Consider the following 27,431-nt stretch of genomic DNA (forward strand, 5'->3'; position numbering starts at 1 on the left):
GAGGAGATTACAGGAGATTACAGGAGAGTAGAGGAGAGTAGAGCGGAGAAGAGTAGAGGAGAAAGTAGAGTAGAGTAGTAGAGGAGAGGAGAGGAGAGGAGAGGAGAGGAGAGGAGAGGAGAGGAGAGGAGAGGAGAGGAGAGGAGAGGAGAGGAGAGGAGAGGAGAGGAGAGGAGAGGAGAGGAGAGGAGAGGAGAGGAGAGGAGAGGAGAGGAGAGGAGAGGAGAGGAGAGGAGAGGAGAGGAGAGGAGAGGAGAGGATTAAGGATTGTAGAGAGAGGACAGGAGAGGAGAGTAGATGAGAGTTTAGAAGTGTAGAGGGCAGAATAGAAGAGAGAGGAGAGAAGAGAGGACAGGATAACAGAGGATAGACTAGAGTAGAGTAGATAGGAGAGTACAGTGTAGTACACTAAAGTAGAGCAGTATATGTGTATCTGTACAGACTTGTGTCCTGAATGAAGACTCAGCACCATCACCTTGTCTTCTTCTCTTCTCCAGTATTCTCACTTCTGTTATAAAATACAAGAAAAAACACTTGAAAAAGAAATGTAAAGTTCATTTTCAGAGGAACAAACAAGAAATAAACATGAATAACATTCAACACTTGGTCAAGGGGTATGAATACACTACTTGAGTTTTAAAAAATGTACAATTGAATTCCACTTTGAATAGCAGATGGTGGATTTGCAGCTTCCCAGCAGCTTTTTTCTGCAGGGGAGCCTGTTTAATATGGGGACAATAGTTTTAGTGAAATCCCAGTCCTCATCTGGTGGTCCTGTGTCCTCATCCAGGGCAGATAATAGTCTGGCTGGAACAGATGGGACTACAGGTGGGACAACTGGTTAGAATACAGGTGGGACTACTACAGGTGGGACAACAGGTGGGACTCTAGTTGGGACTACAGTTGGAACTACTTTTGGGACTACTGGTTAGACTACAGGTGGGACTACAGATGGGAATATAGGTGGGACTAAAGGTGGGACTACAGGTGGGACTACAGGTGGGACTCTAGGTGAGACTTTAGATGGGTCTACTGGTGGGACTACAGGTGGGACTACAGGTGGGTCTACAGGTGGGTCTACTGATTAGACTACAGGTGGGACTACAGGTGGGTCTACAGGTGGGTCTACTGGTTAGACTACAGGTGGGACTACAGGTGGGACTACAGGTGGGACTACAGGTTGGTCTACTGGTTAGACTACAGGTGGGACTACAGGTGGGACTACAGGTGGGACAACAGGTGGGACTCTAGTTGGCACTACAGGTGGGACTACTGGTTAGACTACAGGTGAGACTACAGGTGGGTCTACAGGTGGGTCTACTGTTTAGACTACAGGTGGGACTACAGGTGGGTATATAGGTGGGTCCATTGATTAGAATACAGGTGGGACTACAGGTGGGTCTACAGGTAGGTCTACTGGTTAGACTACAGGTGGGACTACAGGTGGGACTACAGGTGGGACAACAGGTGGGACTCTAGTTGGGACTACATTTGGGACTACAGGTGGGACTACTGGTTAGACTACAGGTGGGACTACTGGTTAGACTACAGGTGGGACTACTGGTTAGACTACAGGTGGGACTACAGGTGGGACTACAGGTGGGACTACAGGTTAGACTACAGGTGGGACTACAGGAGGGACTACAGGTGTGTGTAACGGATCTCGTCCTCCAATTCTGAGGAGGAGTAGTGAGAAGGATCGGAGGACCAATGCGCAGCGTAGTGTTCATGATGTAATCTTTAATAACTCAAAATGAACACTGAAATACAAAACAATAAAGTGAATGAACGAAAACTGAAACAGTCCTGTCTGGCGACACACACAAAGACAGAAAATAAACAACCACAACTCAAAAGTGAAACCAGGCTACCTAAGTATGATTCTCAATCAGGGACAACGATTGACAGCTGCCTCTGATTGAGAACCATACTAGGCCGAACACAGAAATCCCAAATTATGGAAAAACGAACATAGACAACCCACCCAACTCACGTCCTGACCATACTAAAACAAAGATATAATAGCAGAACTAAGGTCAGAACGTGACAGTGTGACTCTAGGTGGGACTACAGGTGGGACTACAGGTGGGACAACAGGTGGGACAACAGGTGAGCCTCATGTTGGAGCTCTAGGTGGGACTACAGGTGGGACTACAGGTGGGACTACAGGTGGGACTACAGGTGAGCCTCATGTTGGAGCTCTAGGTGGGACTACAGGTGGGACTACGGGTGGGACTACAGGTGGGACTACAGGTGGGACAACAGGTTAGGCTCCGTTTGGAGCTCTAGGTGCGAATATCTGGTTATCTTGAGCCTGGTCCTTCCTGTCTCCATTCCTCTCTTCATATCATATCTATCCTCCTCCTGTTTCCTCCATTCTTAATTATCATTATAATCTCTCTACTAACTCTTCTTCTACTTCATCAGTTGGTCCTTCTACCTCCTATCTGGCTCCTTCTCCCATTTCCTCATCTACCTCTTGTTGGTCTCTCTCCTTGTCTCTCTGACTCTCCCTGGCTCTCTCTTTCAGCTGTGAATGGGACATTCAAAGTGGTGTCACGCGCACTGACCAGTGGTCCTGAAAAACCTAAGATGTCCATGAAACACAATTTGAGACTGCTGCCCCACTTCTCTTCTTGTCCTTCTCTTCCCTCTTTTCTCTCTGAATCTTGTCCCAGAGACTATGTCAACTCTGTCTGCAATCTTTCTCTAAAAGGGACAGAACAAGCATGTCATTTACTAATTTATTACTAACTTTCATACCATTATTATTCATATTAGACTCACACACCAGCTGACCTAGCTAGTAGTACCCAAGAACAAGTCATCAATCAGAGCTTAAATTTCACTGCACAAAAGTATAGTTTTTACGGTAATATGCAATATAAGCAGTACATTAAGATATTTCTCTTTTTCAGTCTCCTCTTCAACACCAGTGAAGCCTGACAGACCAGTAACATTAAGGTGCTCTCTGATCACTTGAATTTATGTTTTTCAGACAGTTCTGATGGAACTATTCTGATTCCTGTCAGGACAACCATCAGTACTCATCAGCAGCCTAAGACTGATAACGTCAAAACAGCCCCATACATATTCATAGGAACTATTGTCTAGTGAGACAAGTCTTTTAGAGATTACAGTGGAGGAAAACTTTACAGACTTTTCACTCTTTAACTTTACAGAGTTAGTTAGTAAATATGATGTGTACTGTTCTGTCATGCTGGACTCACCTCTGCTAATCTTGTATGTTTTCTATTACTATCCAGGGAGGAAGGCCTCAACTGCAGGACCATCTTCCCCACCTTATTCTAGTATTGTTTAATATACTATTTCAGTTCTATGGTAGATTATATGAGTGGTACAGCATTGGGCCAAAGTCAGATGTATTACCTTGGTCAATACACAGAGCATGTATTTCTACAGTGCCTTCAGAAATTATTCATACCCCTTGACCTTTTCCACATTTTGTTCTTTTACAGCCTGAATTCAAAATGGATTAAAAACAACAAATTATTCTTACAATACCTCATAATGAAAACCTATTTTTAGATATTTTAGCAAACTCATTCACATACAATACCAGTCAGAAGTTTGGACACACCTACTCATTCAAGTGTTTTTCCTTATTTTGAATATATTCTACATTGTAGAATAATAGTGAAGACATCAAAACTATAAAATACCACATATGGAATCATGTAGTAACCAAAACAATATTTTACATTTGAGATTCTTGCAAAGTAGCCACACTCTGGTCTTGTAGTAGAAGTTGTACACACTGGATAGTAGTGTGTAACATTGGGCAGTAATATGTTATATGTGCATTTGCAGTATGTTACTGTATAGCCTAGGCTATCAGAGTCAGCATGAATTTGAATCTGAAGCATACCCTTCTGACTCTCAAACTCTTCCACTTTTCCTGTCTCCCAACACATTGGTCTACATCAATCAAATATACACATCTTATAGAGGCAATCAGCAGTTGAAACATTAAGCAATCACACTCTCCGCCATTGTTTTGATGAAAAGCTGAGGGATGGGGCTGGAGAACCACTCTCATAGACAGAGCTATAGATGCAAGGACTGGCCATCCATGATATCAATATTATAGTTTAAACCATGTTTTGAGGCTATACAGTGTGTTTGTTTACATTTCATTTGATTACAAACATTGGAGTAAAACAAGCATATATTTTGGGTTCTGATGGGTTATGACAGTTTAATTAAACTCATGAGGCATTTCTACGTTTTATTTTTCTAGAGTCAGTGGGTGCATATCATTAATTAATATGTCCAGAAATGATGTAACTAGTGCAGATTGTCACTTTTAATTAATAGCACAAAAATGTATAGTCCTAGAACCAAATCAGGTCTGGAATCAGGGTGTGAATGAGAGAGTGTAGTCTTCATGTTAATGTCTTGGCTCCCTGAGGTTACTTGACAGTGGAGTAGAGGGAGCTGGGGTCAGCAGGGTTCTCTGTCTCTCCTTATGTCTTGTCTCCCTGAGGTTACTTGACAGTGGAGTAGAGGGAGCTGGGGTCAGCAGGGTTCTCTGTCTCTCTCCCTCTGCCAGAATAGGGCATAACTGAGGCATACATCACTGCATCTTCACCTTGGGCCTACAGAGACAACACACACACAACAAAGTAAAGCCTTTAAACAGTGTGTATGAGGGAGAGTGATACCATCACAATATGTTCAGTGTAGCTTATCTTACATCAACTCTCTCAGGGGGATTTTGATTGAAGTGGTCAATGGAGGCATAGGTGATTCTGTCAGCAGGTTGACTCTACAAGGGTCAAAATGGTTATTGAAACATGAATCATTTAAACTGGACATTAGTCTGATTGCATGATAACAACTGGGTCAAATTATGTTTCATATTAATCATGTTTCAAACCCCATTAGAATGCTGATGCACTAACCTTGTCCTCATTGGTTGGTGGTGTGGAGTGGTTTACTGCATTCAGACCCTTTATCAATTAATAACAAATGTAATAGATTAAAAACAATAGAATTATAGTGCAAACTCTTGGTGTATTATACTATTATTAAAGTAAAATAACTAACTGTGTTAATTAAGTCACAGTTCACTCACAATGCTGTTATCAGTTGGCACTTGATTCACTGACAAGAACAAATAAAAGAAATCAGAAGAATTTCAATGAAACAACTGTCTGTCTCCGTGTATTACTGTGTAATTAATGCACTCCATTAAACTCAGAGACAAATGTAAGTCCTTACTGTCTCTCCTCCTGCGTACTATGATGACAACAGCAGTGACACACACCGCTGCTGCCAAAGCCACTCCTACAGTCACCATGAGGAAGTGGTCCTGAGAGCCTGAGACGACTAGAGAGGGTAGAAGGGTCTGGTTAGTGGGGGACCTTACAGCAGGCCCCCCTCCTGATGGTGGAGAGAAACATCTACGTTTTAAAGTTCATTTCCTGCAATTATACAAATTTTTCTGTGGGGTGGAGAGAAAACGTTGCCGTTTTAAAGGCCCAGTTCAGTCAAAAACATGATTTCCTGTGTTTTATATAAACTCAGCAAAAATAAACGTTCTCTCACTGTCAACTGTGTTTATTTTCAGCAAACTTAACATGTGTAAATATTTGTATGAACATAACAAGATTTAACATCTGAGACACAAACTGAACAAGTTCCACAGACGTGAACAACAGAAATGAATGAATGTGTCCCTGATCGAAGGGGGGGTCAAAATCAAAAGTAAGTGCATCTCCTCATGGACTGCACCAGATTTGCCAGTTCTTGCTGTGAGATGCTACCCCACTCTTCCACCAAGGCACCTGCAAGTTCCCGGACATTTCTGGGGGGAATGGCCCTAGCCCTCAACCTCCGATCAAACAGGTCCCAGACGTGCTCAATGGGACTGAGATCTGGGCTCTTCGCTGGCCATGGCAGAACACTGACATTCCTGTCTTGCAGGAAATCACGCACAGAACGAGCAGTATGGCTGGTGGCATTGTCATGCTGGAGGGTCATGTCAGGATGAGCCTGCAGGAAGGGTACCAACATGAGGGAGGAGGATGTCTTCTCTGTAACGCACAGCGTTGAGATTGCCTACAATAACAACAAGCTCAGTCCGATGATGCTGTGACACACCGCCCCAGACCATGATGGACCCTCCACCTCCAAATCGATCCCGCTCCAGAGTACAGGCCTCGGTGTAACACTCATTCCTTCGATGATAAACGCGAATCTGACCATCACCCCTGGTGAGACAAAACCGCGACTCGTCAGTGAAGATAACTTTTTGCCAGTCCAATCTGGTTCAGTGAAGGTGGCTTTGTGCCCATAGGCGACGTTGTTGCCGGTGATGTCTGGTGAGGACCTGCCTTACAACAGGCCTACAAGCCCTCAGTCCAGCCTCTCTCAGCCTATTGCGGACAGTCTGAGCATTGATGGAGGGATTGTGCGTTCCTGGTTTAACTCGGGCAGTTGGTGTTGCCTTCCTGTATTTGTCCCACAGGTGTGATGTTCGGGTGTACCCATCCTGTGCAGGGTTTTGTTACACGTGGTCTGCCACTGTCCGTCCTGTCTCCCTGTAGCGCTGTCTTAGGCGTCTCAGAGTACTGACATTGCAATTTATTGCCCTGGCCACATCTGCAGTCATCATGCCTGCTTGCAGCATGTCTAAGGCACGTTCACGCAGATGAGCAAGGAGCCTGGGCATCTTTCATTTGGTGTTTTTCAGAGACAGTCGAAAGCTCTCTTTAGTGTCCTAAGTTTTCATAACTGTGACCTTAATTGCCTAACGTCTGTAAACTGTTAGTGTCTTAACGGCCGTTCCACAGGTGCATGTTCATTATTGTTTATGGTTCATTGAAAAAGCATGGGATACAGTGTTTTAACAGATGAGATGTAGTTGTTGTTTGTGTGAGTAAGCTGTTGTTCGTATGTTTATGTTTGTATCTCATGTGTAAAATATATATATATTTATTACTATTATTATTAAAATGAAAGATAGCCTGACATTTCTGCCTGTGTTTGGTGGGATAGTTTTAGCCTTCCATAGTGACATCACCATGCTGTAAAATAGTTCATAGACAGAGTTCCAAACCTTTCTGCTAATAGTAGACGTTTTTCAGTTTGTCCCTCCCCTCTCACACCACTTCCAGACAGTTTTTACAACATTGTTGCTTGGGAATATTGCTCTTTGCTAAGAAGCTGTTTTTGTTTATTTAATTGAATTGAAAACAATCACAGTAAGGTACATAATTGTTACCCATAAATTATTTGATATTGAGATAACAGCTGCATTTAGCACCTTTAATATCAATTTCGGTCCGTTTTGCAGCAAATTTTAAGCAATTTGACCCATTTTGCCATGGGGTGGAGAGACAATTTTTTCAGCTACAATTCTACACATTTTATAATGACATGCCATGTTAATTGGATATCTGTGTGAGAATGACTAAGAAAACGAATGGGGGCCCCCTATTCAGCCATGATTACTAACTACTTATCTAAAACGTGTTAGCTCAGTAACTGACATAACAAGAGAGGGGTCTGGTTTAGTTAAGTACCAGAGAGTGGATGCAGAGCTGTTTCCTTGCAGGTCATTTAGCAGAAAAAGACATCAGCATTTCACAGACAAGCAGAAATTCACAGAGGAAGAGAGAAGTGTGAAGTAGAGGATGCTTATAGCTTAGTGGTTAAGAGCTTTGGGCCAGTAACAGAGAGGTGGTTTTGCAGTAGAGGCTGTACTCCCTAGCCTGAGTACAGTCTCTTTAGCTCATCCACTCCCTGTACTTCATGTCATATGACATCTTCAAATATGAACATTCTATCATTAATGAGCTTGAGGAGGACAGAGAATTGATCCTGATTACTTTGCTCTCGCAGCTATCCTCCAATCACAACCATTATGCAAATATTGGAACTCCATCACTTTTTCCAACCACAGATCACAGTTGGCATCTGGTTGCTAAGCAACCTTTTTGTTTGTACATTCTCAAACAAAAATTCTGAAACTAAAATACATACTGATGGATTCAACTTCTGCTTTACTTGGCTACTGCAGCGCGCTGGTAGCAAACTTGCCAGAGTAAATCATTTGAAAGAGTTAATTTATAGAGCATAAAAGTCAAGTAAACAAGTGTGTGTGTGTAATTTTAGATTTATTTAATTGAAGTATCGATAATGTAGTTCTGTTGTGATAATAACGTTAGTTGTGTTGTGTCAGAGTTAAGGCCTGGGCCGTCCACCAAGTCAATACCTGTAACGATTATGATCAAATATAGGCTACATAACTATAAAACGTTGGTGAACATCCACACTAGATGAAAGTGGATCATGTATCGTTCTACAGTCCTACTCCTGTCAGTCGACTGATCAACGCATCCTACTGCAGAGCTGCCTATATAAACAGGACCTTTCACAAGGTCTCTTAACACACAGATACTGGTTCAGACCATTCAGTGCTTTCATGGTGTGTTCATTGTCATAGTGACAACTGCAAATAATATTTCAATGTACATGTAGGACTAATGAAAAATAATATAGTAACTTGTATTTAAATGTAGCAATTCAACAACAAATGCCATTTAGCCTGCTCATCTTTTACAGCATGTCGTTGCATCGTTGTTCACGTGGTTTGCAAGTGATTTCCATTTTTCTAGTGGTTGTCAAATCCTTTGGTTCTTCTTTTTCACTGTGAACATTTCTGTATGTCCTGTGAAACTATTTGCAATTCATCAGTGCAACAATGTTATCATGACTGGCCCAAAGGGATCACATTAATGCACTTTCTCTCCTCAACATGCATTTTCTATGCTGTAGGCCTGTTTCACATTCAGTAATTAGCAAGAGCAAGCCTGCTTTATAGTTTAAACAATGATACAAATAAATATCATATAGCTTTTGTAGCCTATAGCTTTTCCTGGGATTTCACAAGAAGAGGAATGGCCTATTCTGGAGAGGCTTGAGTAGCCTGTTGCCTATGGAAACAGCTGGAAGAGAGAGGCAAGTGATGTGTCGCTGAAGTACCTGGCCATGCTGCTGCTCCAGTTTCAACTTCCACCTGACTGTGCTCCTGCTCCAGTTTCAACTGTTCTGCCTTATTATTATTCGACCATGCTGGTCATTTATGAACATTTGAACATCTTGGCCATGTTCTGTTATAATCTCCACCCGGCACAGCCAGAAGAGGACTGGCCACCCCACATAGCCTGGTTCCTCTCTAGGTTTCTTCCTAGGTATTGGCCTTTCTAGGGAGTTTTTTCCTAGCCACCGTGCTTCTACACCTGCATTGCTTGCTGTTTGGGGTTTTAGGCTGGGTTTCTGTACAGCACTTTGAGATATCAGCTGATGTACGAAGGGCTATATAAATCAATTTGATTTGATTTGAAGTAAAAAGCTAAATATTAGCTGGATATTAGGCCTTTCACTAGCTAAATATTAGGACTACAGGCTAAATATTTACCTTTCAGATGTTACGGTTTTCTTCCGTCGAAGGAGAGTCGGACCAAAATGCAGCGTGTTAAGTTAGATACAACGAAGAACAAACAAACAATACAAAAACAACAAACGGAACATGAAAACCTATACAGCCTATTTTTTTTATAAAAAATAATTTATTACCTTCAATACCATTCATTCTTTACAACTCATAATTTTCATACATACTCCAACAATGGTATTTTAATTTAACTAAACAAAACAAAAACCCCAAACAAAACCTCAGGGGAGCATCTTCCCTCCCCGTCACCCTACAAACTACCTTTCCCTATCTCCCCATCCCTAATCTATCCCCTTACAAATCTAAATGACACCCAGCCCTAAACCCCCCTTCCACCTCTCCCGAGCAGCATGCTGCCCCCACTTCCTCTCCTCCCTCTTCATCCTCCCCCTCAAATCTCCTTCCACCCTCCTCACTATCCCTTCCACCCCCCAGTCTCTCCCTGTCTTCACCATGTTCTGCCTGGCTTCCCACAGCCCCCGTTTAAAGAGACTCATGAGAAGCCAGAGCAGAAACCTGTCCCTATCCGTCCCTCTCTCTCTCCCTACACCTCTCTCTAACCTGGCCCACGTCAATACAAAATCCCCCCTTACCAAACCTAACAACACCCGTGCCCTAGCCCATACTACTCTGGCAAAGGCACAGTCCCAAAAGACATGGCGCACAGTCTCCTCCCTGCCACAAGAGGATCTTGGACAAGTGGGGGATTGCACCAAACTATAACGGTACATGATGGAACGTACCGGCAAGCACTTATGGAGGCTCAACCAATTCAGGTCCTTGAGCCTGTTGTCCAGACCCCGCGCCTGCACTCCCTCCCAGACCACTTCCGAGATGCCCACTACAGGTGCCGGACTCCCTGCCTTTCTGACCTCCTCGTACAGGTGTCTGTGATCTAAACCTACTCGGGCAACTTCAACCTCAGGGTGTGCACGCAGCCACTTGGCCGCATGACCAAATTGCCACGGCAGCTGTTCCGCCCGAGGACCCGTGTTAGACCACACCATTACGCTTCTCGCCTGATACGAGAAGAGCACCCGCAGGAGGTAACCGGACGGGTGTATCACTGGATGAGCAAGCTCCGTTAACAAGAAAGAAACAAAAATTGCGTCCAGCTTGAGGGGGAAATGTGGTACCCCCCTACCTCCCTCCCCGATGGGACAGAGCATGCGTGCCCTGGCGACCCACTCGCACCTGCCACTCCACATGAACTGAAACACAAGCCTCACTAGAGGCCTCCTCAGACAAGCCGGCAATGGGTATATGTACACCAAATACAAAAGAGACGGCAACACATCCACCTTTAGGACCAGGACATTGCCCATAAAAGACAAATACCTAGCCTTCCACATTGCTAGCTTCCTCTGTACCACTGCGATACGCATGTTCCAGTTTAGCGTCGCTGAGCCGGAGGTCTCAAAATGGACCCCGAGAATCCTCAGGGCCCCCTCATAGAGAGATAACCCCCGGGCACATCCGTTCTACCGCGCCATCTACCGAAAAACTTGACGGAAGACTTTGCATGGTTCAGAACCGCTCCCGACGCTCGGGTGAAATCCCCAAAGATGGCAAGGGACCTTGTCAGGCACGAGTCCTTGCACAGCAGCAAGGAAGTGTCGTCGGCGTACTGCGTCATCTTAACACTCAGCCCACCACTTCCAGGGATCAACAAGCCTTCCATCCCTGTGTCTGCCCTAATGGCAGCCCCCAGAGGCTCCATGTACAGAACGAAGAGGAGAGCCGAGAGTGGGCACCCCTGCCTGACCCCAGACAAGAGGTCAAAAACGTCACCCAAGTGACTATTTACACTAACTCGGCACCCCGCTCCGACATATAATGTACGAATCCATCCTATGAACTTCTCCCCAAATCCTAATCGACCTAACACTCTGAATAAAAAGGATCTATTCACGCGATCAAAGGCTTTCGCCTGATCTAGCGCTGCTACCATTAAAGGCAGTCCTCTATCTTCAACCCAAGCGATGGAGTCCCTGATTAACTGTAGGTTCCATCTAATAGAGCGGCCCTCTACACGGCACGTCTGATCCTCATGAACGACGTAGGGAAGGGCTGTGCGCAACCGGTCTTCTAAAACCTTTGCAAGTAGCTTGTAATCTACGCACAGCATGGTCAATGGCCGCCTGTTGCCAAGGTCTGTTACTTCCCCCTTCTTATATAAAAGTGACAGCACACCAACAGCCATTGATCCCCCTGGGACCCCCGTCTCAAGGATGGCCTTCAAGACTTCGAGGACCACTGGTCCAAGTATACCCCAAAACTTGAGATAAAACTCAGCCGGCAGCCCACCCATCCCAGGCCCCTTCCCTTTTCCCATCCTCCTAAGAGCGCTCTCAACCTCTTCTAGTGAAATCTGGGCCTCCATCACTTCTCTAATGTCCTCCGGCAACCGCCTGGACAAGTGTTCTAAAAACACATTTCCCTGCTCTACATCTATTTCCCTTTCCTTAAATAAACCTTGGAAATGATCAGTTGTCACCCTGACCATATCCTCTGGTTCTCTAACTATACTACCATTTTCTTCCCTAACGCCATGCATTACCTTCCTACTCTGTCTGAACCTAACCGACTTAAAGAACATAGCGGAACAAGTCTCATTGTGTTCTAGAAAGCCACTATGCGCACGCTCCAGGAAAGCTCGAGCCTTCCGCTCCTGCAACTCCCTGAGCTGCGCCTTTAGGGTAGCGGATCTCTCCCAGTCAAACGACCCGCCGAGGTTGCCTGCCTCGTACTCGAGTTCAATTAACCTTTGGATACGATCCACCTCCCTCCTCTCCTCCCTTTTTTTCCTCTTGCAATACCCTACTATAAAAGCCCTAATCCTCACCTTAACTAATTCCCACCACTCTAACACCCCCTTGCACATGGACCGGAGGCCTTCAAGCCTCCAAAAGAAACCATAAAACCCGTCAACAAAAGCCTGCTCCTCCAGCACATCCCTATCTAACTTCCAGTACCCCCTACCAAAGAGGCAGACTGGCGACCCCACCTGCAGGAGCACCCCGTCGTGATCCGAAAAGAAAACAGGCAACAGCCGCCCAGACAACTTACCCAAAGACCTGGGTACAAAAATATAGTCGAGCCTCCGCTCAACCCCCCTGGAGTTGCGCCATGTAGGACCGGCCATTTTCGGAGTAGTGTGCAGACCACCATCAACCAGACCATGGCAAGCCATTAGCCCGGTAATGGCGCCTGCACTGCTATCCCCCCCTATTCCTAAATTTGTATTAAAATCCCCCCCTATCACGAATTTCCTATTTGTGACACACAGGGGCGTCAGACAGTCCACCATCTCCCTCCTGTCTGCCACCCCCTGTGGCCCATACACCACCACTAATCTAAATGTACAATCCCTTATCGTGACATCCACCCCTATAACCCTCCCCTGCATTACCACAAAAGAATCCTCCACTTTTACCTCCCTGTGCCCACACAAAATCCCTACCCCCGATGAGTGCACCCCCCAATACCCCAAACCGACTCCCCCTTGTCCCACTCCCTCTTAAACCTACTAACATCCCCTCCATCCCTCAGGTGAACCTCCTGTAAAAAACAAAAATCAAACCCCACACCCTCCAAATAACTAAAAACCGCCCACCTCTTAACAAAATCCCTTAAACCCCTTACATTTAAACTAACAAAAGTAAAATTAGACCCCATGAAATAATAAAATAAAAACATGTAATACACTCAAATTCTAAACCCAGGCAGAAAAAAAACAAAAACAGGAGACTCACCCGATGCTCCCCTGCTCCATATCTACCGGTGAGAACACCATCCGTACTCCCGACACCCCCCCCCTCTTCCTCCATCTCACCAACCCAGGATGCAGGAATAGTGTTTGGCTCCGGGGTGCCCTGCACCCTGGGTCTACCCCCACACTCCTCCCCCTCCCCAGTGGTGCAGCTGGTTTGGAAAAAAATCGGGGAGGCTGAGTCCCCAAACAAAAAACTCCCCACCTCCTCCTGTACCCAGTCCTGAGTCTTGTTAGGTGTGTCCCCACCCAACAGAAGTTGAGGGCCTGGGGAAACCAGCAGCAACCCAGAGGTTTCTCCCACCCCCATCACTCTCTTGGCCATCCCCTCCCTCTCACTGTCGGCCAATCGCACCCTCCTCTTCATTCTCTTCTTTGGTGATGGCGGCAGTGGAGAGATACCACCCTCCCCCCCGCCAGCTCCTCCACCATACCCCTCATCTCTTCCACCAGGGCACTTTCCCCCCAGTCCACTTGCTCTTCCACCGTCTCCCTCTTCCACCACCACCATGTCCCTTTGGGTCCTCCCTGAGGAGGGCCTGGAAGCCTCTCCTCCCATTCCAAAACCCAAGGGAGTCTTTGAGGTGCCTTGCTGAGGAGACGTTATCCATGTATCTCCCCAGAAAGGCCCTCACCTCTTCGTCCTTAACTTATGGGTTGTAAATGTTGACAGTTACAACCCTAAAGTTGTTCTTCGCCAGGCTTGTTATTTCATAGTGGCTCATCGGCCTCTCACCTCCCACTGCTCTTGCCCTTCTCAGGATATCATTGTGTTTCTCCTCTGTATATAGTGCCACGTCGTATGCTCTCTCCAACGAGTTGCCTTGGAAACAAAACACGTCCTTCACCGTCAGCTTTAGAATCCCCATCAATATTATCCTTCCAAAGGTTTCCCGTCCTAAAGGCTCCAACTCCTTTTCCTTCCAAGCAAACCGAATCGTGTTGGCCAGCCCAATCCCAGGGACCGACCGTGTTGATGTATTTAGCACCATCTCCGCAAGGAGAATGGTGCTCGTTCTCTTCTCTTCCAAAACAATGAAAAAAGAAAATCCAAAGTGACTGAGCCTATTTTTTTTTTTTTTTTTTATAAAAAATAATTTATTATCTTCAATACCATTCATTCTTTACAACTCATAATTTTCATACATACTCAAATAATGGTATTTTAATTTAACTAATTTAACTAAACATAAACCCCAAACAAAACCTCAGGGGAGCATCTTCCCTCCCGTCACCCTACAAAATACCTTTCCCTATCTCCCCATCCCTAATCTATCCCCTTACAAATCTAAATGACACCCAGCCCTAAACCCCCCTTCCACCTCTCCCGAGCAGCATGCTGCCCCCACTTCCTCTCCTCCCTCTTCATCCTCCCCCTCAAATCTCCTTCCACCCTCCTCACTATCCCTTCCACCCCCCAATCTCTCCCTGTCTTCACCATGTTCTGCCTGGCTTCCCACAGCCCCCTTTTAAAGAGACTCATGAGAAGCCAGAGCAGAAACCTGTCCCTATCCGTCCCTCTCGCTCTCCCTACACCTCTCTCTAACCTGGCCCACGTCAATACAAAATCCCCCCTTACCAAACCTAACAACACCCGTGCCCTAGACCATACTACTCCGGCAAAGGCACAGTCCCAAAAGACATGGCGCACAGTCTCCTCCCTGCCACAAGAGGATCTTGGACAGGTGGGGGATTGCACCAAACTATACCGGTACATGATGGAACGTACCGGCAAGCACCTATGGAGGCTCAACCAATTCAGGTCCTTGAGCCTGTTGTCCAGACCCCGCGTCTGCACTCCCTCCCAGACCACTTCCGAGATGCCCACTACAGGCACCGGACTCCCTGCCTTTCTGGCCTCCTCGTACAGGTGCCTGTGATCTAAACCTACTCGGGCAACTTCAACCTCAGGGTGCGCACGCAGCCACTTGGCCGCATGACCAAAGTGCCACGGCAGCTGTTCTGCCCGAGGACCCGTGTTAGACCACACCATTATGCTTCTCGCCTGATATGAGAAGAACACCCGCAGGAGGTAACCGGATGGGTGTATCACTGGATGAGCAAGCTCCGTTAACAAGAAAGAAACAAAAATTGTGTCCAGCTTGAGGGGGAAATGTGGTACCCCCCTACCTCCCTCCCCGATGGGACAGATCATGCGCGCCCTGGCGACCCACTCGCACCTGCCACTCCACATGAACTGAAACACAAGCCTCACTAGAGGCCTCCTCAGACAAGCCGGCAATGGGTAGATGTACGCCAAATACAAAAGAGACGGCAACACATCCACCTTTAGGACCAGGACTTTGCCCATAAAAGACAAATACCTAGCCTTCCACATTGCTAGCTTCCTCTGTACCACTGCGATACGCATGTTCCAGTTCAGCGTCGCTGAGCCGGAGGTCTCAAAATGGACCCCGAGAATCCTCAGGGCCCCCTCACAGAGAGATAACCCCCCGGGCACATCCGTTCTACCGCGCCATCTACCGAAAAACTTGACGGAAGACTTTGCATGGTTCAGAACCGCTCCCGACGCTCGGGTGAAATCCCCAAAGATGGCAAGGGACCTTGTCAGGCACGAGTCCTTGCACAGCAGCAAGGAAGTGTCGTCGGCGTACTGCGTCATCTTAACACGCAGCCCACCACTTCCAGGGATCAACAAGCCTTCCACCCCTGTGTCTGCCCTAATGGCAGCCCCCAGAGGCTCCATGTACAGAACGAAGAGGAGAGCCGAGAGTGGGCACCCCTGCCTGACCCCAGACGAGAGGTCAAAAACGTCACCCAAGTGACTATTTACACTAACTCGGCACCCCGCTCCGACATATAATGTACGAATCCATCCTATGAACTTCTCCCCAAATCCTAATCGACCTAACACTCTGAATAAAAAGGATCTATTCACGCGATCAAAGGCTTTCGCCTGATCTAGCGCTGCTACCATTAAAGGCAGTCCTCTATCTTCAACCCAAGCGATGGAGTCCCTGATTAACTGTAGGTTCCATCTAATAGAGCGGCCCTCTACCCCGCACGTCTGATCCTCATGAACGACGTAGGGAAGGGCTGTGCGCAACCGGTCTGCTAAAACCTTTGCAAGTAGCTTGTAATCTACGCACAGCATGGTCAATGGCCGCCAGTTGCCAAGGTCTGTTACTTCCCCCTTCTTATATAAAAGTGACAGCACACCAACAGCCATTGATCCCCCCGGGACCCCCGTCTCAAGGATGGCCTTCAAGACTTCGAGGACCACTGGTCCAAGTATACCCCAAAACTTGAGATAAAACTCAGCCGGCAGCCCATCCATCCCAGGCACCTTCCCTTTTCCCATCCTCCTAAGAGCACTCTCAACCTCTTCTAGTGAAATCTGGGCCTCCATCACTTCTCTAATGTCCTCCGGCAACCGCCTGGACAAGTGTTCTAAAAACACATTTCCCTGCTCTACATCTATTTCCCTTTCCTTAAATAAACCTTGGAAATGATCAGTTGTCACCCTGACCATATCCTCTGGTTCTCTAACTATACTACCATTTTCTTCCCTAATGCCATGCATTACCTTCCTACTCTGTCTGGCCCTAACCGACTTAAAGAACATAGCGGAACAAGTCTCATTGTGTTCTAGAAAGCCACTATGCGCACGCTCCAGGAAAGCTCGAGCCTTCCGCTCCTGCAACTCCCTGAGCTGCGCCTTTAGGGTAGCGGATCTCTCCCAGTCAAACGACCCGCCGAGGTTGCCTGCCTCATACTCGAGTTCAATTAACCTTTGGATACGATCCACCTCCCTCCTCTCCTCCCTTTTTTTCCTCTTGCAATACCCTATTATAAAAGCCCTAATCCTCACCTTAACTAATTCCCACCACTCTAACACCCCCTCGCACATGGACCGGAGGCCTTCAAGCCTCCAAAAGAAATCATAAAACCTGTCAACAAAAGCCTGCTCCTCCAGCACATCCCGATCTAACTTCCAGTACCCCCTACCAAAGAGGCAGACTGGAGACCCCACCTGCAGGAGCACCCCGTCGTGATCCGAAAAGAAAACAGGCAACAGCCGCCCAGACAACTTACCCAAAGACCTGGGTACAAAAATATAGTCGAGCCTCCGCTCAACCCCCCTGGAGTTGCGCCATGTAGGACCGGCCATTTTCGGAGTAGTGTGCAGACCACCATCAACCAGACCATGGCAAGCCATTAGCCTGGTAATGGCGCCTGCACTGCTATCCCCCCCTATTCCTAAATCTGTATTAAAATCCCCCCCTATCACTAATTTCCTATTTGTGACACACAGGGGCGTCAGACAGTCCACCATCTCCCTCCTGTCTGCCACCACCTGTGGCCCATACACCACCACTAATCTAAATTTACAATCTCTTATCGTGACATCCACCCCTATAACCCTCCCCTGCATTACCACAAAAGAATCCTCCACTTTTACCTCCCTGTGCCCACACAAAATCCCTACCCCCGATGAGTGCACCCCCCCAATACCCCAAACCGACTCCCCCTTGTCCCACTCCCTCTTAAACCTACTAACATCCCCTCCATCCCTCAGGTGAACCTCCTGTAAAAAACAAAAATCAAACCCCACACCCTCCAAATAACTAAAAACCGCCCTCCTCTTAACAAAATCCCTTAAACCCCTTACATTTAAAGTAACAAAAGTAAAATTAGACCCCATGAAAGAATCAAATAAAAACATGTAATACACTCAAATTCTAAACCCAGACAGAAAAAAACAAAAACAGGAGACTCACCCGATGCTCCCCTGCTCCATATCTACCGGTGAAAACACCATCCGTACTCCCGACATCCCCCCCACTTCCTCCATCTCACCAACCCAGGATGCAGGAATAGTGTTTGGCTCCGGGGTGCCCTGCACCCTGGGTCTACCCCCACAATCCTCCCCCTCCCCAGTGCTGCAGCTGGATTGGAAAAAAATCGGGGAGGCTGAGTCCCCAAACAAAAAACTCCCCACCTCCTCCTGTACCCAGTCCTGAGTCTTGTTAGGTGTGTCCCCACCCAACAGAAGTTGAGGGCCTGGGGAAACCAGCAGCAACCCAGAGGTTTCTCCCACCCCCATCACTCTCTTGGCCATCCCCTCCCTCTCACTGTCGGCCAATCGCACCCTCCTCTTCATTCTCTTCTTTGGTGATGGCGGTAGTGGAGAGATACCACCCTCCCCCCCCACCAGCTCCTCCACCATACCCCTCATCTCTTCCACCAGGGCACTTTCCCCCCAGTCCACTTGCTCTTCCACCGTCTCCTTCTCCAACACTCCTCCCTCGCTTTCTTCTCTCTCATGCTCCTCCACTCGGTTGCCTTCTTCCGCCGCTTTTCCTGGTTCTCCTACTCCCGTGCCTTCCGTTTCCTTCTCTCTTCCATCCGCCGCTTCTTGCTCCTCCTCCTTCCTTGCGGCCTTCCCCTCTGGACCTGTACTCTGGTCATGAGGCTTGCTTCCTTCCCCCCCTCTTCTTCCCCCATCCCCCGCTCCTGCTCCCCCCCCAGCCGCAGACGCATATGACCTCTGACGAGCCGGGCACCCCCGCCACAGGTGTGCTGACGAGCCACACCCGTGGCACGCCTTAGGCTTGTCACAATCCTTCGCCTCGTGTTCCTCAGATCCACAAAATCTGCATTTTCTTGTGCTGCACGAGGCGAATATGTGGCCGTAGGCCATACAGCGCCTGCAAAATGGGGGCTGACGTGTATAAAACAACGTCCCCCTGTCAGCCCCTAGGGAGAACATAGCAGGAGGATGGAGGTAGCCACCATGTCCCTTTGGGTCCTCTCTGAGGAGGGCCTGGAAGCCTCTCCTCCCATTCCAAAACCCAAGGGAGTCTTTGAGGTGCCTTGCTGAGGAGACATTATCCATGTATCTCCCCAGAAAGGCCCTCACCTCTTCATCCTTAACGTATGGGTTGTAAATGTTGACAGTTACAACCCTAAAGTTATTCTTCGCCAGGCTTGTTATTTCATAGTGGCTCATCGGCCTCTCGCCTCCCACTGCTCTTGCCCTTCTCAGGATATCATCGTGTTTCTCCTCTGTATATAGTGCCACATCGTATGCTCCCTCCAACGAGTTGCCTTGGAAACAAAACACGTCCTTCACCGTCAGCTTTAGAATCCCCATCAATATTATCCTTCCAAAAGTTTCCCGTCCTAAAGGCTCCAACTCCTTTTCCTTCCAAGCAAAACGAATCGTGTTGGCCAGCCCAATCCCAGGGACCGACCGTGTTGATGTATTTAGCACCATCTCCGCAAGGAGAATGGCGCTCGTTCTCTTCTCTTCCAAAACAATGAAAAAAGAAAAACCAAAGTGACTGAGGCTATCTGGTGCAAACAAACACAGAGACAGGAACAATCACCCACGAAACACTCAAAGAATATGGCCTCCTAAATATGGTTCCCAATCAGAGACAACGAGAATCACCTGCCTCTGATTGAGAACCGCCTCAGGCAACCATAGACTTTGCTAGAACACCCCACTAAGCCACAATCCCAAAACCTACGAAAAAAACCCAATACACAAACACACCACAAAATAAACCCATGTCACACCCTGGCCTGACCAAATAAAGAAAGAAAACACAAAATACTAAGACCAGGGCGTGACCTCATAGTGCAAGAAAAATAAGTTAACAGATTATGAAATGACAGCACAGAGTTACACATGGGATAAACAAATGTAGTCAATAACACAATAGAAAAATGCATATACAGTGTGTGCAAATGTAGTAAGATTAGAGAGGTAAGGCAATAAATAGGCCATATAGTGGCAAAATAATTACAATTTAGCAATGAAACACTGAAGTGATTGATGTGCAGAAGATGATTGTGCACGTAGAGATACTGGAGTGCAAAGGAGAAAAACAAGAACAATATCGGGTCAAGGATCATATCACCTCCACCCTACCTGATAAGCTAGACCCACTCCAATTTGCTTACTGCCATAATAGGTCCACAGACGATGCAATCGCTATCACACTGCACACTGGCCTATCCCATCTGGACAAGCAGAATACCTATGTAAGAATGCTGTTCATTGACTACAGCTCAGCATTTAACACCATAGTACCCTCCAAACTTGTCATTAAGCTTGAGACCCTGGGTCTTGACCCCGCCCTGTGTAACTGGGTCCTGGACTTTCTGATGGTGGTGAGGGTAGGAAACAACATCTCCATCCCGCTGATCCTCAACACTGGGACCCCACAAGAAAGTTGGCTTGTCACCTAAAACCCTCATAAACTTCTACAGATGGACAAAGCATCCTGTCGGACTGTCGGGCTCCGGCCACAACCTTAAGGCTCTCCAGAAGGTGGTGCAGTCTGCACAATGCATCACCGGGGGCAAACTACCTGCCCTCCAGGACACCTACACCACCTGATGTCACAGGAAGGCCAAAAAGAACATAAAGAACAACAGCCACCCAAAATACTGCCTGTTCAGTACAGGTGCATCAAAGCTGGGACCAAGAGTCTAAAAAACAGCTTCTATCTCAAGGCCATCAGGCTGTTAAACAGCCACCACTAACATTGAGTGGCTGCTGCCAACATACTGACTCAACTTCAGCCACTTTAATACATTTAATAAATTGATTTAATAAAGGTATCACTAGTCACTTTAAATAATGGCACTTTAATAATGTCTACCTACCCTACATTACTCATCTCATATATATATATACTGTATTCTACACCATCTACTGCATCTTGCCTATGCAGATCGGCCATCGCTCATCCATATATTTATATGTACATATTCTTAATCATTCCTTTACACTTGTGTGTATAAGGTAGTTGTTGTGAAATTGTTAGATTACTTGTTAGATATTACTGCATGGTCAGAACTAAAGCACAAGCATTTCACTACATTCGCATTAATATCTGCTAACCATGTGTATGTGACCAATAAAATTTGATTTGTTTTGATTTGAAGTCACCTTGTCTGAGAGAGAATTACACGGTTATCAAACCATCATGCCAGAGTAAGCCTACAGGAAACACAGCCCTTATTTGAAGTGTATCTCAAATCCCCTACGGGAGAAATGAATGGTGGAAAAAGGATTGGAACCATTTCCGTGTTTGACCACTAGGTTTAATGGGTAGGATGACTCATACTGTGCTACTCTATTGAATGTTGATATTCCCGAAAGGCCAGTCTCTTTGGCAGTGACAAGGAGTGGCAAGGAGTGGAACGTTAGCTAAAGAGTCTGGTACTTAGCCTATGTACTCCCTGCATAGTAGTTGAAAACAAACAAGGTGACCACTTTTCATGAATAATTGTAATGGCTGTCGTTGGTGGAAGAAGGTGAGGACCAAGGTGCAGCTTGGTAAGTGTTCATGATTTTTAATATAATCAAAACAAAAATAATAACTAGGAAGACCGAACAAACGAAACAGTCCTGTCTAGTGAAAACACAAAACAGAAAACAAACACCCACGAAACACAGGTGGAAAAAGGCTACCTAAGTATGATTCTCAATCAGAGACAACTAACGACACCTGCCTCTGATTGAGAACCATACCAGGCCAAACTCAAAAAACCAACATAGACTGCCCACCCCAACCCACCCAACCCACGCCCTGACTATACTAAAACAAAAGACAAAACAAAGGAACTAAGGTCAGAACGTGACAATAATGGTGACATCACAGTACAGAATGGATCCACATCCACTGACTCTGTGTTGCCTATAGAGTTTCCTCTACTCAATCTGCTAAATCTTTCTCTACAACAATCTCTGAATCACGAGACAAGCAGTACTTCCTATAAATATGTTTGGGGCTGTTATGGTCCTGAGTGGTTGTCTTGACAGGATTCAGAGTTGTCCCATCAGAACCATCTGAAAAATATTCATTCAAGTGTCTTGACTTTGGTAGATTTTTGAGACATTTTTTATAACCCAGTCTGAAGAATGAGGGACCAGCGCATCTGACCCAACATTTGGGAAACACTACTTTACAGGAACAGCACTCATTTATTGACTCATTTATGTATCTAGATGCTAAATGGAAGATGTACTATTTCTGATTAAATTTTTCCTGAGGCGTTGAAGGTGACGTCACCACCATCTTCTGTGCCCTTTAATATCTAGTTCAGGAGGAGAAAAACATCCTCTTTTAAATAACTTCATCATCAGACACAAACAGTAGAGAGCAGGGTGCTTGTTCACTCATCACTGATATCAGGTGTACTTTAACGTCATTAAAGTTTAGCACTGGCGTGGGATGTCAGAGTTACATAGACAAGCAGGGATTCATATGGGAACAGAGAAGTGTGAAATGCACCACAGCAAATGTGAAGATCAAAACATAAGTTAGACTGCATATACACATACTGTATATGCTTTGTGTTGACCAAGGTAATACATCTGACTTTGGCCCCATGCTGTACCACTCATACTATCTACAATACAACTGAGAAGGGAAATAGTATTAAATACAATACCAGCAGAAGATGGGGAGGTGGTTGACAAGGCTGGTCTTGTAGTAGAGGCTGTACTTCATGGATAGTAGTTGAAAACAGAGTGACCACTTTTCATTGGTGAATACTGGTGACATCACAGTACAGAATGGATCCACAACTCACTCCGTGTTGCCTGTAGAGTTCTCTACTCAATCTGTTACATCTTTCTCTACTCCAATCTCTAGAGCACTAGACAAGCAGTACTTCCTATTAATACGTTTGTGCCTGTTTTTACATGACCAGTCTTATACTGTTGTGGAGTACTGCTGGTTGTCTTGATGGGAATTAGAGAAGTTACAGAAAACATTTACTATATCTGCACACATCATACAGATGGGAGTATTTTACATGGGACAGTAGAGATGACATCACTATCAGTGGTCTTTTCAGCAATATCTAAATCAGTAGGAGATGAACATCCTCTTTTAGTTTATTCGATAACCCATCATCATCATCAGACACAGCAGTAGGATTCAAATCAAATTCATCATCAATCACTAATATCACTAATATCAGGATAAAGGGTCAGGTTTGATATTAAATTTAATATCATCACAGATCTTGTGAACTTATTCATATTATAGGAGCATAACAAGAACTCATACCTGAGAATGTGGAGGTGAAGTCAATGGAGATCTTCACATTTCCCTCTTCAGTCAGCGTGCACGTCCACTTCCTGTTGTTGTCCTTCTTCTGGAGTGTCACAGTCAGAGTGATGTCACGGGAAGAATCCTGTGTGTCCTGGGCATTAGTACCTGTTTTAGGGTCCCAGCTGAGACTAAATCTTGACCGGCACGTTCCATGTTGCTTACAGGTGAGCAGAGAACACCGTAATGTCATATTTACATTAGGCTTCAGATCTGTCACTGGTGTGGTAGAGGAGACTGAGAAAGAGAAAAAAGGTATACAGTATTTGTTGGCTGTTTTCACATTACATATGATGATTACACCACACTTATACACATTGACATTTAAACTCTGATTTAAACAGTAATACTCACGAGTTAGAACAAACAGATGAACAGGAGCATCACCTCCATGTTTTGGTCCAGTCTTTGCAAGGAACTGTTGACAGGTGTAGAGTCCAACATCCTCAGCTCTGACATCACTAACATGTAGAGAACAGTTAGACGCCACACTCAGTCTGTCAGCTATGTTGTTTAGTTGTTGTTTTTTCACCTTCCCTAGACCGACTAGTTCAATGGCAGTTCTATTCACGGTATAGATCCATGTAGTAGAGGAGCAGTTTGGATAAACCACATTGTTACACGGCAGACTGACATTATCTCCCACTCTGGAGAACATAGAGAGAGTTTCTCCACGGACACCTGGAAGGAGTATGACATCAGATAATTATTAACTGGTAATACAGATGACATTATCTTTCATAGGTATTCTTATTGATATTCTTCAGTGTGAATAATAGTGTAATATACTGTCTATTATACAATAGTGAAGATAAGAGTAAACAGATACACAACAGAAATGTCATCATAATATTAGTCAAATGTAAACTGAACTAGTTTGGCCGTGTGAAATAAATGTGTTCTATGATCTCTAATGACATATTCTTACTCTCTCTCCTCTGTCTTACCTGTTAGCAGGTACAAAACGGTCACAAGCAATCCCAAAAATGATTGAGGGATGTCAGCCATGATCCTCTCTCTCTCTCTCTGCTCTGTCTCTGTGTATCTCTGTCTCTCTCTGCTCTTTTTCTGTCTCTTTCCTCTTTCAGAGTGTCTCAGCACTATGAGTTTCTCACCATACAGCAGCATCTCTATTCATCACTATAGCATCACTTCCTCAAAGTGGTCATGGTTTTAATCTAGTTTCTGACACCTTGGTGAGAATCTTCCAGCTCACCAGCAGTTGAAGGCTGTCATGACTGTCCTGATCAGGTCAGGTTACAGGAGACCACAACCCTACAGATTATCTCTCAACCCCAACAGAGGAGGAGGGATCTAGGGGTCTGAAGATGTGTTTTTTTTATGGCCCCTCACTCCCCTGGTAAATCTCAGGCCACAGACAAATTCCTTTGTCCTGTTAATATGGAGAACCAGCCTCAGAACATTAAACATGAACTAAAGGGACTTTGGAACAATGGTTTTCTTCAGCCACAATGGTGGTCATGATGAAAGATGGAATATGAAAATGTATGTCATTTTTGTTCTGTTATTAAAGGTTAATAGATGACGTTATTACGAAAACATTGTAATGTGAAGGGTTTTCCTAGTACATGTCTGATGTTTATACATTGTATGGAAAATATCAAAATCAAAGAGAATGTTTTGGGGAAGATGAAATGTTAAGTTAGTCTAAAATTGGATTTGAGTAAAATCTGGACCTTGCCTCATAAACTTGGTACGCCCAGAGAATTGCCCTAAAGGCAGCTACACCCACTTCTGGGTGAGTAGCTGTGTCTAAGCGGGTGAATTCAAGTCGAACCACCTAGCCTCCATCTCCCATCAAATCGTGGTATCTAAAGGGTTTGCTGTGAGCTCTGAGCTACAGAGCTGTTTGTCCTCAGAAGACCCCTTCCAGAGAAAAGGGTGAGGGTACAGACTCCTAAGCCAAAAATGACACTGACACCGGGAGGACGTGCAGGGAGGTGCGCAGGAGAAGTGCGTCATCGAACAGCGGAACGGTCCACTCAGAGAATCCTCGAAGATCATCCCCACGTAATTACGTCATTATATTCTGACCCATAAGAGCGGCAGTTTGGGGCAAGGCTAGGGTTAGAATAGCATAGCTGACAAATTCACCCAAATGTATATTTCTTGTGTACTTTATTTTTTCTCTTGAAATTCGACGTTCAGAACGAGATTGTTAGAGGCAACTGGTTAATTAGCAGCTATTGTAAAATCGATATTCTGATACTTTGAGTTGATTTGGGAAATAGAAACTGAATAAAAAATAGTTTTCCCATGGTGCCCCAGGTTAATGAGTTAATAATTGCTTGATTCAGTTAATCACGTAATTAGAAACTTGTAATCATTCGATGAGCAACAGTCATCATATTAATTAATACAACGTCACGACAAGGCCTTCTTCACATGTATGAGAGTCTGTATTAGTGATGCAGGGATTTGGCATTAATGTGGTCATATTCAAGTGGTGGTCGGTGCCGTTTAATTGGATGATTCATTCATATTCCAGTCACCCAGCTCAGTGTAACATTGATAAGTTTATGCTACTACATGATACTAGAATGAATACACCCCTGATCACAGGCAAATACACGTCACATTCATCGTAGCCATAAACCATCAGCATGATCACTTTGCCTGTTAATTCCTTCTCACATCTCGACTCTCCTCCTCTCACCTTTTCCCTTCGCTTGTGGGATCCAGTGCAAAACACCTCAGCTGTCTGTGACCAGATGACAAAACACTTCCAAGCCAAACCTTCATATCGTAACCGCTGACAATTTGTCAGCTCATGCTGTGTTACAGCTTTCTAGTTGTGAAGGAGAGTCGGACCAAACTGCAGCGTGTCGATTGCGATCCATGTTTATTTAAACAAACGTAAACACGACTAAACACGAACACTACAAAACAATAAACTAAACGAAAACAGCCTATACTTGTGTCACCTAACATCAAACAAGGACATCAAGCCACTTAGGACAATCACCCACGACAAACTCAAAGAATATGGCTGCCTAAATATGGTTCCCAATCAGAGACAACGATAAACACCTGCCTCTGATTGAGAACCACTCCAGACAGCCATAGACTTTGCTAGATAACCCACTACACTACAATCCCAATACCAACACCAAAACCCCAAGACAAAACACACCCCAATACAAAAAACCCATGCCACACCCTGGCCTGACCAAATACATAAAGATAAACACAAAATACTTTGACCAGGGCGTGACATGCTGTAAGAGCTCTGATAGGTTGGCGGACGTCTTTCGGAAGTTGTCATAGTTACTGTGGAAGAGGGTGAGTACCATAAGCCTCTTAGGTTTTGTATGGAAGTCAATGTGCCCAGAGGAGGGTGGAAACTAGCTGTGCTCCAGCTACACCATGGTGCTACCTTGCAAAACAACTGGTGACGTGAATATTTTTAGCTTAGTTGTTTCTACAAATTTACTTTTTCATAAGTGTTTTATGAAATTCACAATTCCTCCCCTTGCTCCTCTGAGGAGCCTCCACTGTCATCTTCATTTGAATGGTTAATCAGACTTGGCATTTCTCCACTCCTCTCATTCTGTGTACATCCTAATTGTATCTAAATAGTTTACAGGACAGAAATAAGTCAAATGACATAGTCAAATGACATAGTCAACACGTCAACATGACATATCATTGTAATCAAGTCTCTTGTCTCTCCAGGATTGGAAGTCATTCAGAGATGCTGCTGCCACATCATTGGCACTTCCTACAACTCCCTCCCAAGGCCTTCAAAGTGCTCCTGCACAACCACCAGTCCTCTGAACAAGTTTCTAACCTCTACACAGTAACAGTATGATCTGAGGAGTTCAATGTAACACATTGCAATACCAGACACCACAGATCATTCACAAGAGCTCTCAAACTATTCAAATGGTTTTCTCCATCACTAAAGACATTTAATATGACTATTTATTGATTTGGTGGTGTCTATTTGTTGTGTGACATTGATGACCCACTGTCCGTATATTAAGGCAGATTCTACCTGTTTGTGTATGACATCACATTGTATGTATGTTTCTACATATGTACCAATATGTTC

The 27,431-nt window shown here is 45.4% G+C and overlaps 1 protein-coding gene across 1 annotated transcript in view; it reads right to left on the reverse strand.

Moving 5' to 3' along the window:
* Positions 1–2,730: 2,730 nt before the first annotated feature.
* Positions 2,731–27,431, reverse strand: part of LOC116356194 (uncharacterized) — a 44,622-nt gene continuing 19,921 nt past the window's right edge. Inside the window, exons 5-13 of the mRNA XM_031800507.1 lie at positions 24,304–24,486; positions 23,711–24,037; positions 23,315–23,593; positions 22,692–22,739; positions 5,245–5,352; positions 5,099–5,127; positions 4,926–4,973; positions 4,718–4,789; positions 2,731–4,619 (exon numbers count right to left, since the gene is read on the reverse strand). Of these exons, the coding sequence (XP_031656367.1) occupies positions 4,509–4,619; positions 4,718–4,789; positions 4,926–4,973; positions 5,099–5,127; positions 5,245–5,352; positions 22,692–22,739; positions 23,315–23,593; positions 23,711–24,037; positions 24,304–24,486 (1,205 nt within the window). The 3' untranslated portion in view covers positions 2,731–4,508. The remainder of the gene's footprint in view (positions 4,620–4,717; positions 4,790–4,925; positions 4,974–5,098; positions 5,128–5,244; positions 5,353–22,691; positions 22,740–23,314; positions 23,594–23,710; positions 24,038–24,303; positions 24,487–27,431) is intronic.

Source organism: Oncorhynchus kisutch, linkage group LG21 (assembly GCF_002021735.2).
Source record: "Oncorhynchus kisutch isolate 150728-3 linkage group LG21, Okis_V2, whole genome shotgun sequence".
In the NCBI taxonomy this organism is placed as follows: domain Eukaryota; kingdom Metazoa; phylum Chordata; class Actinopteri; order Salmoniformes; family Salmonidae; genus Oncorhynchus; species Oncorhynchus kisutch.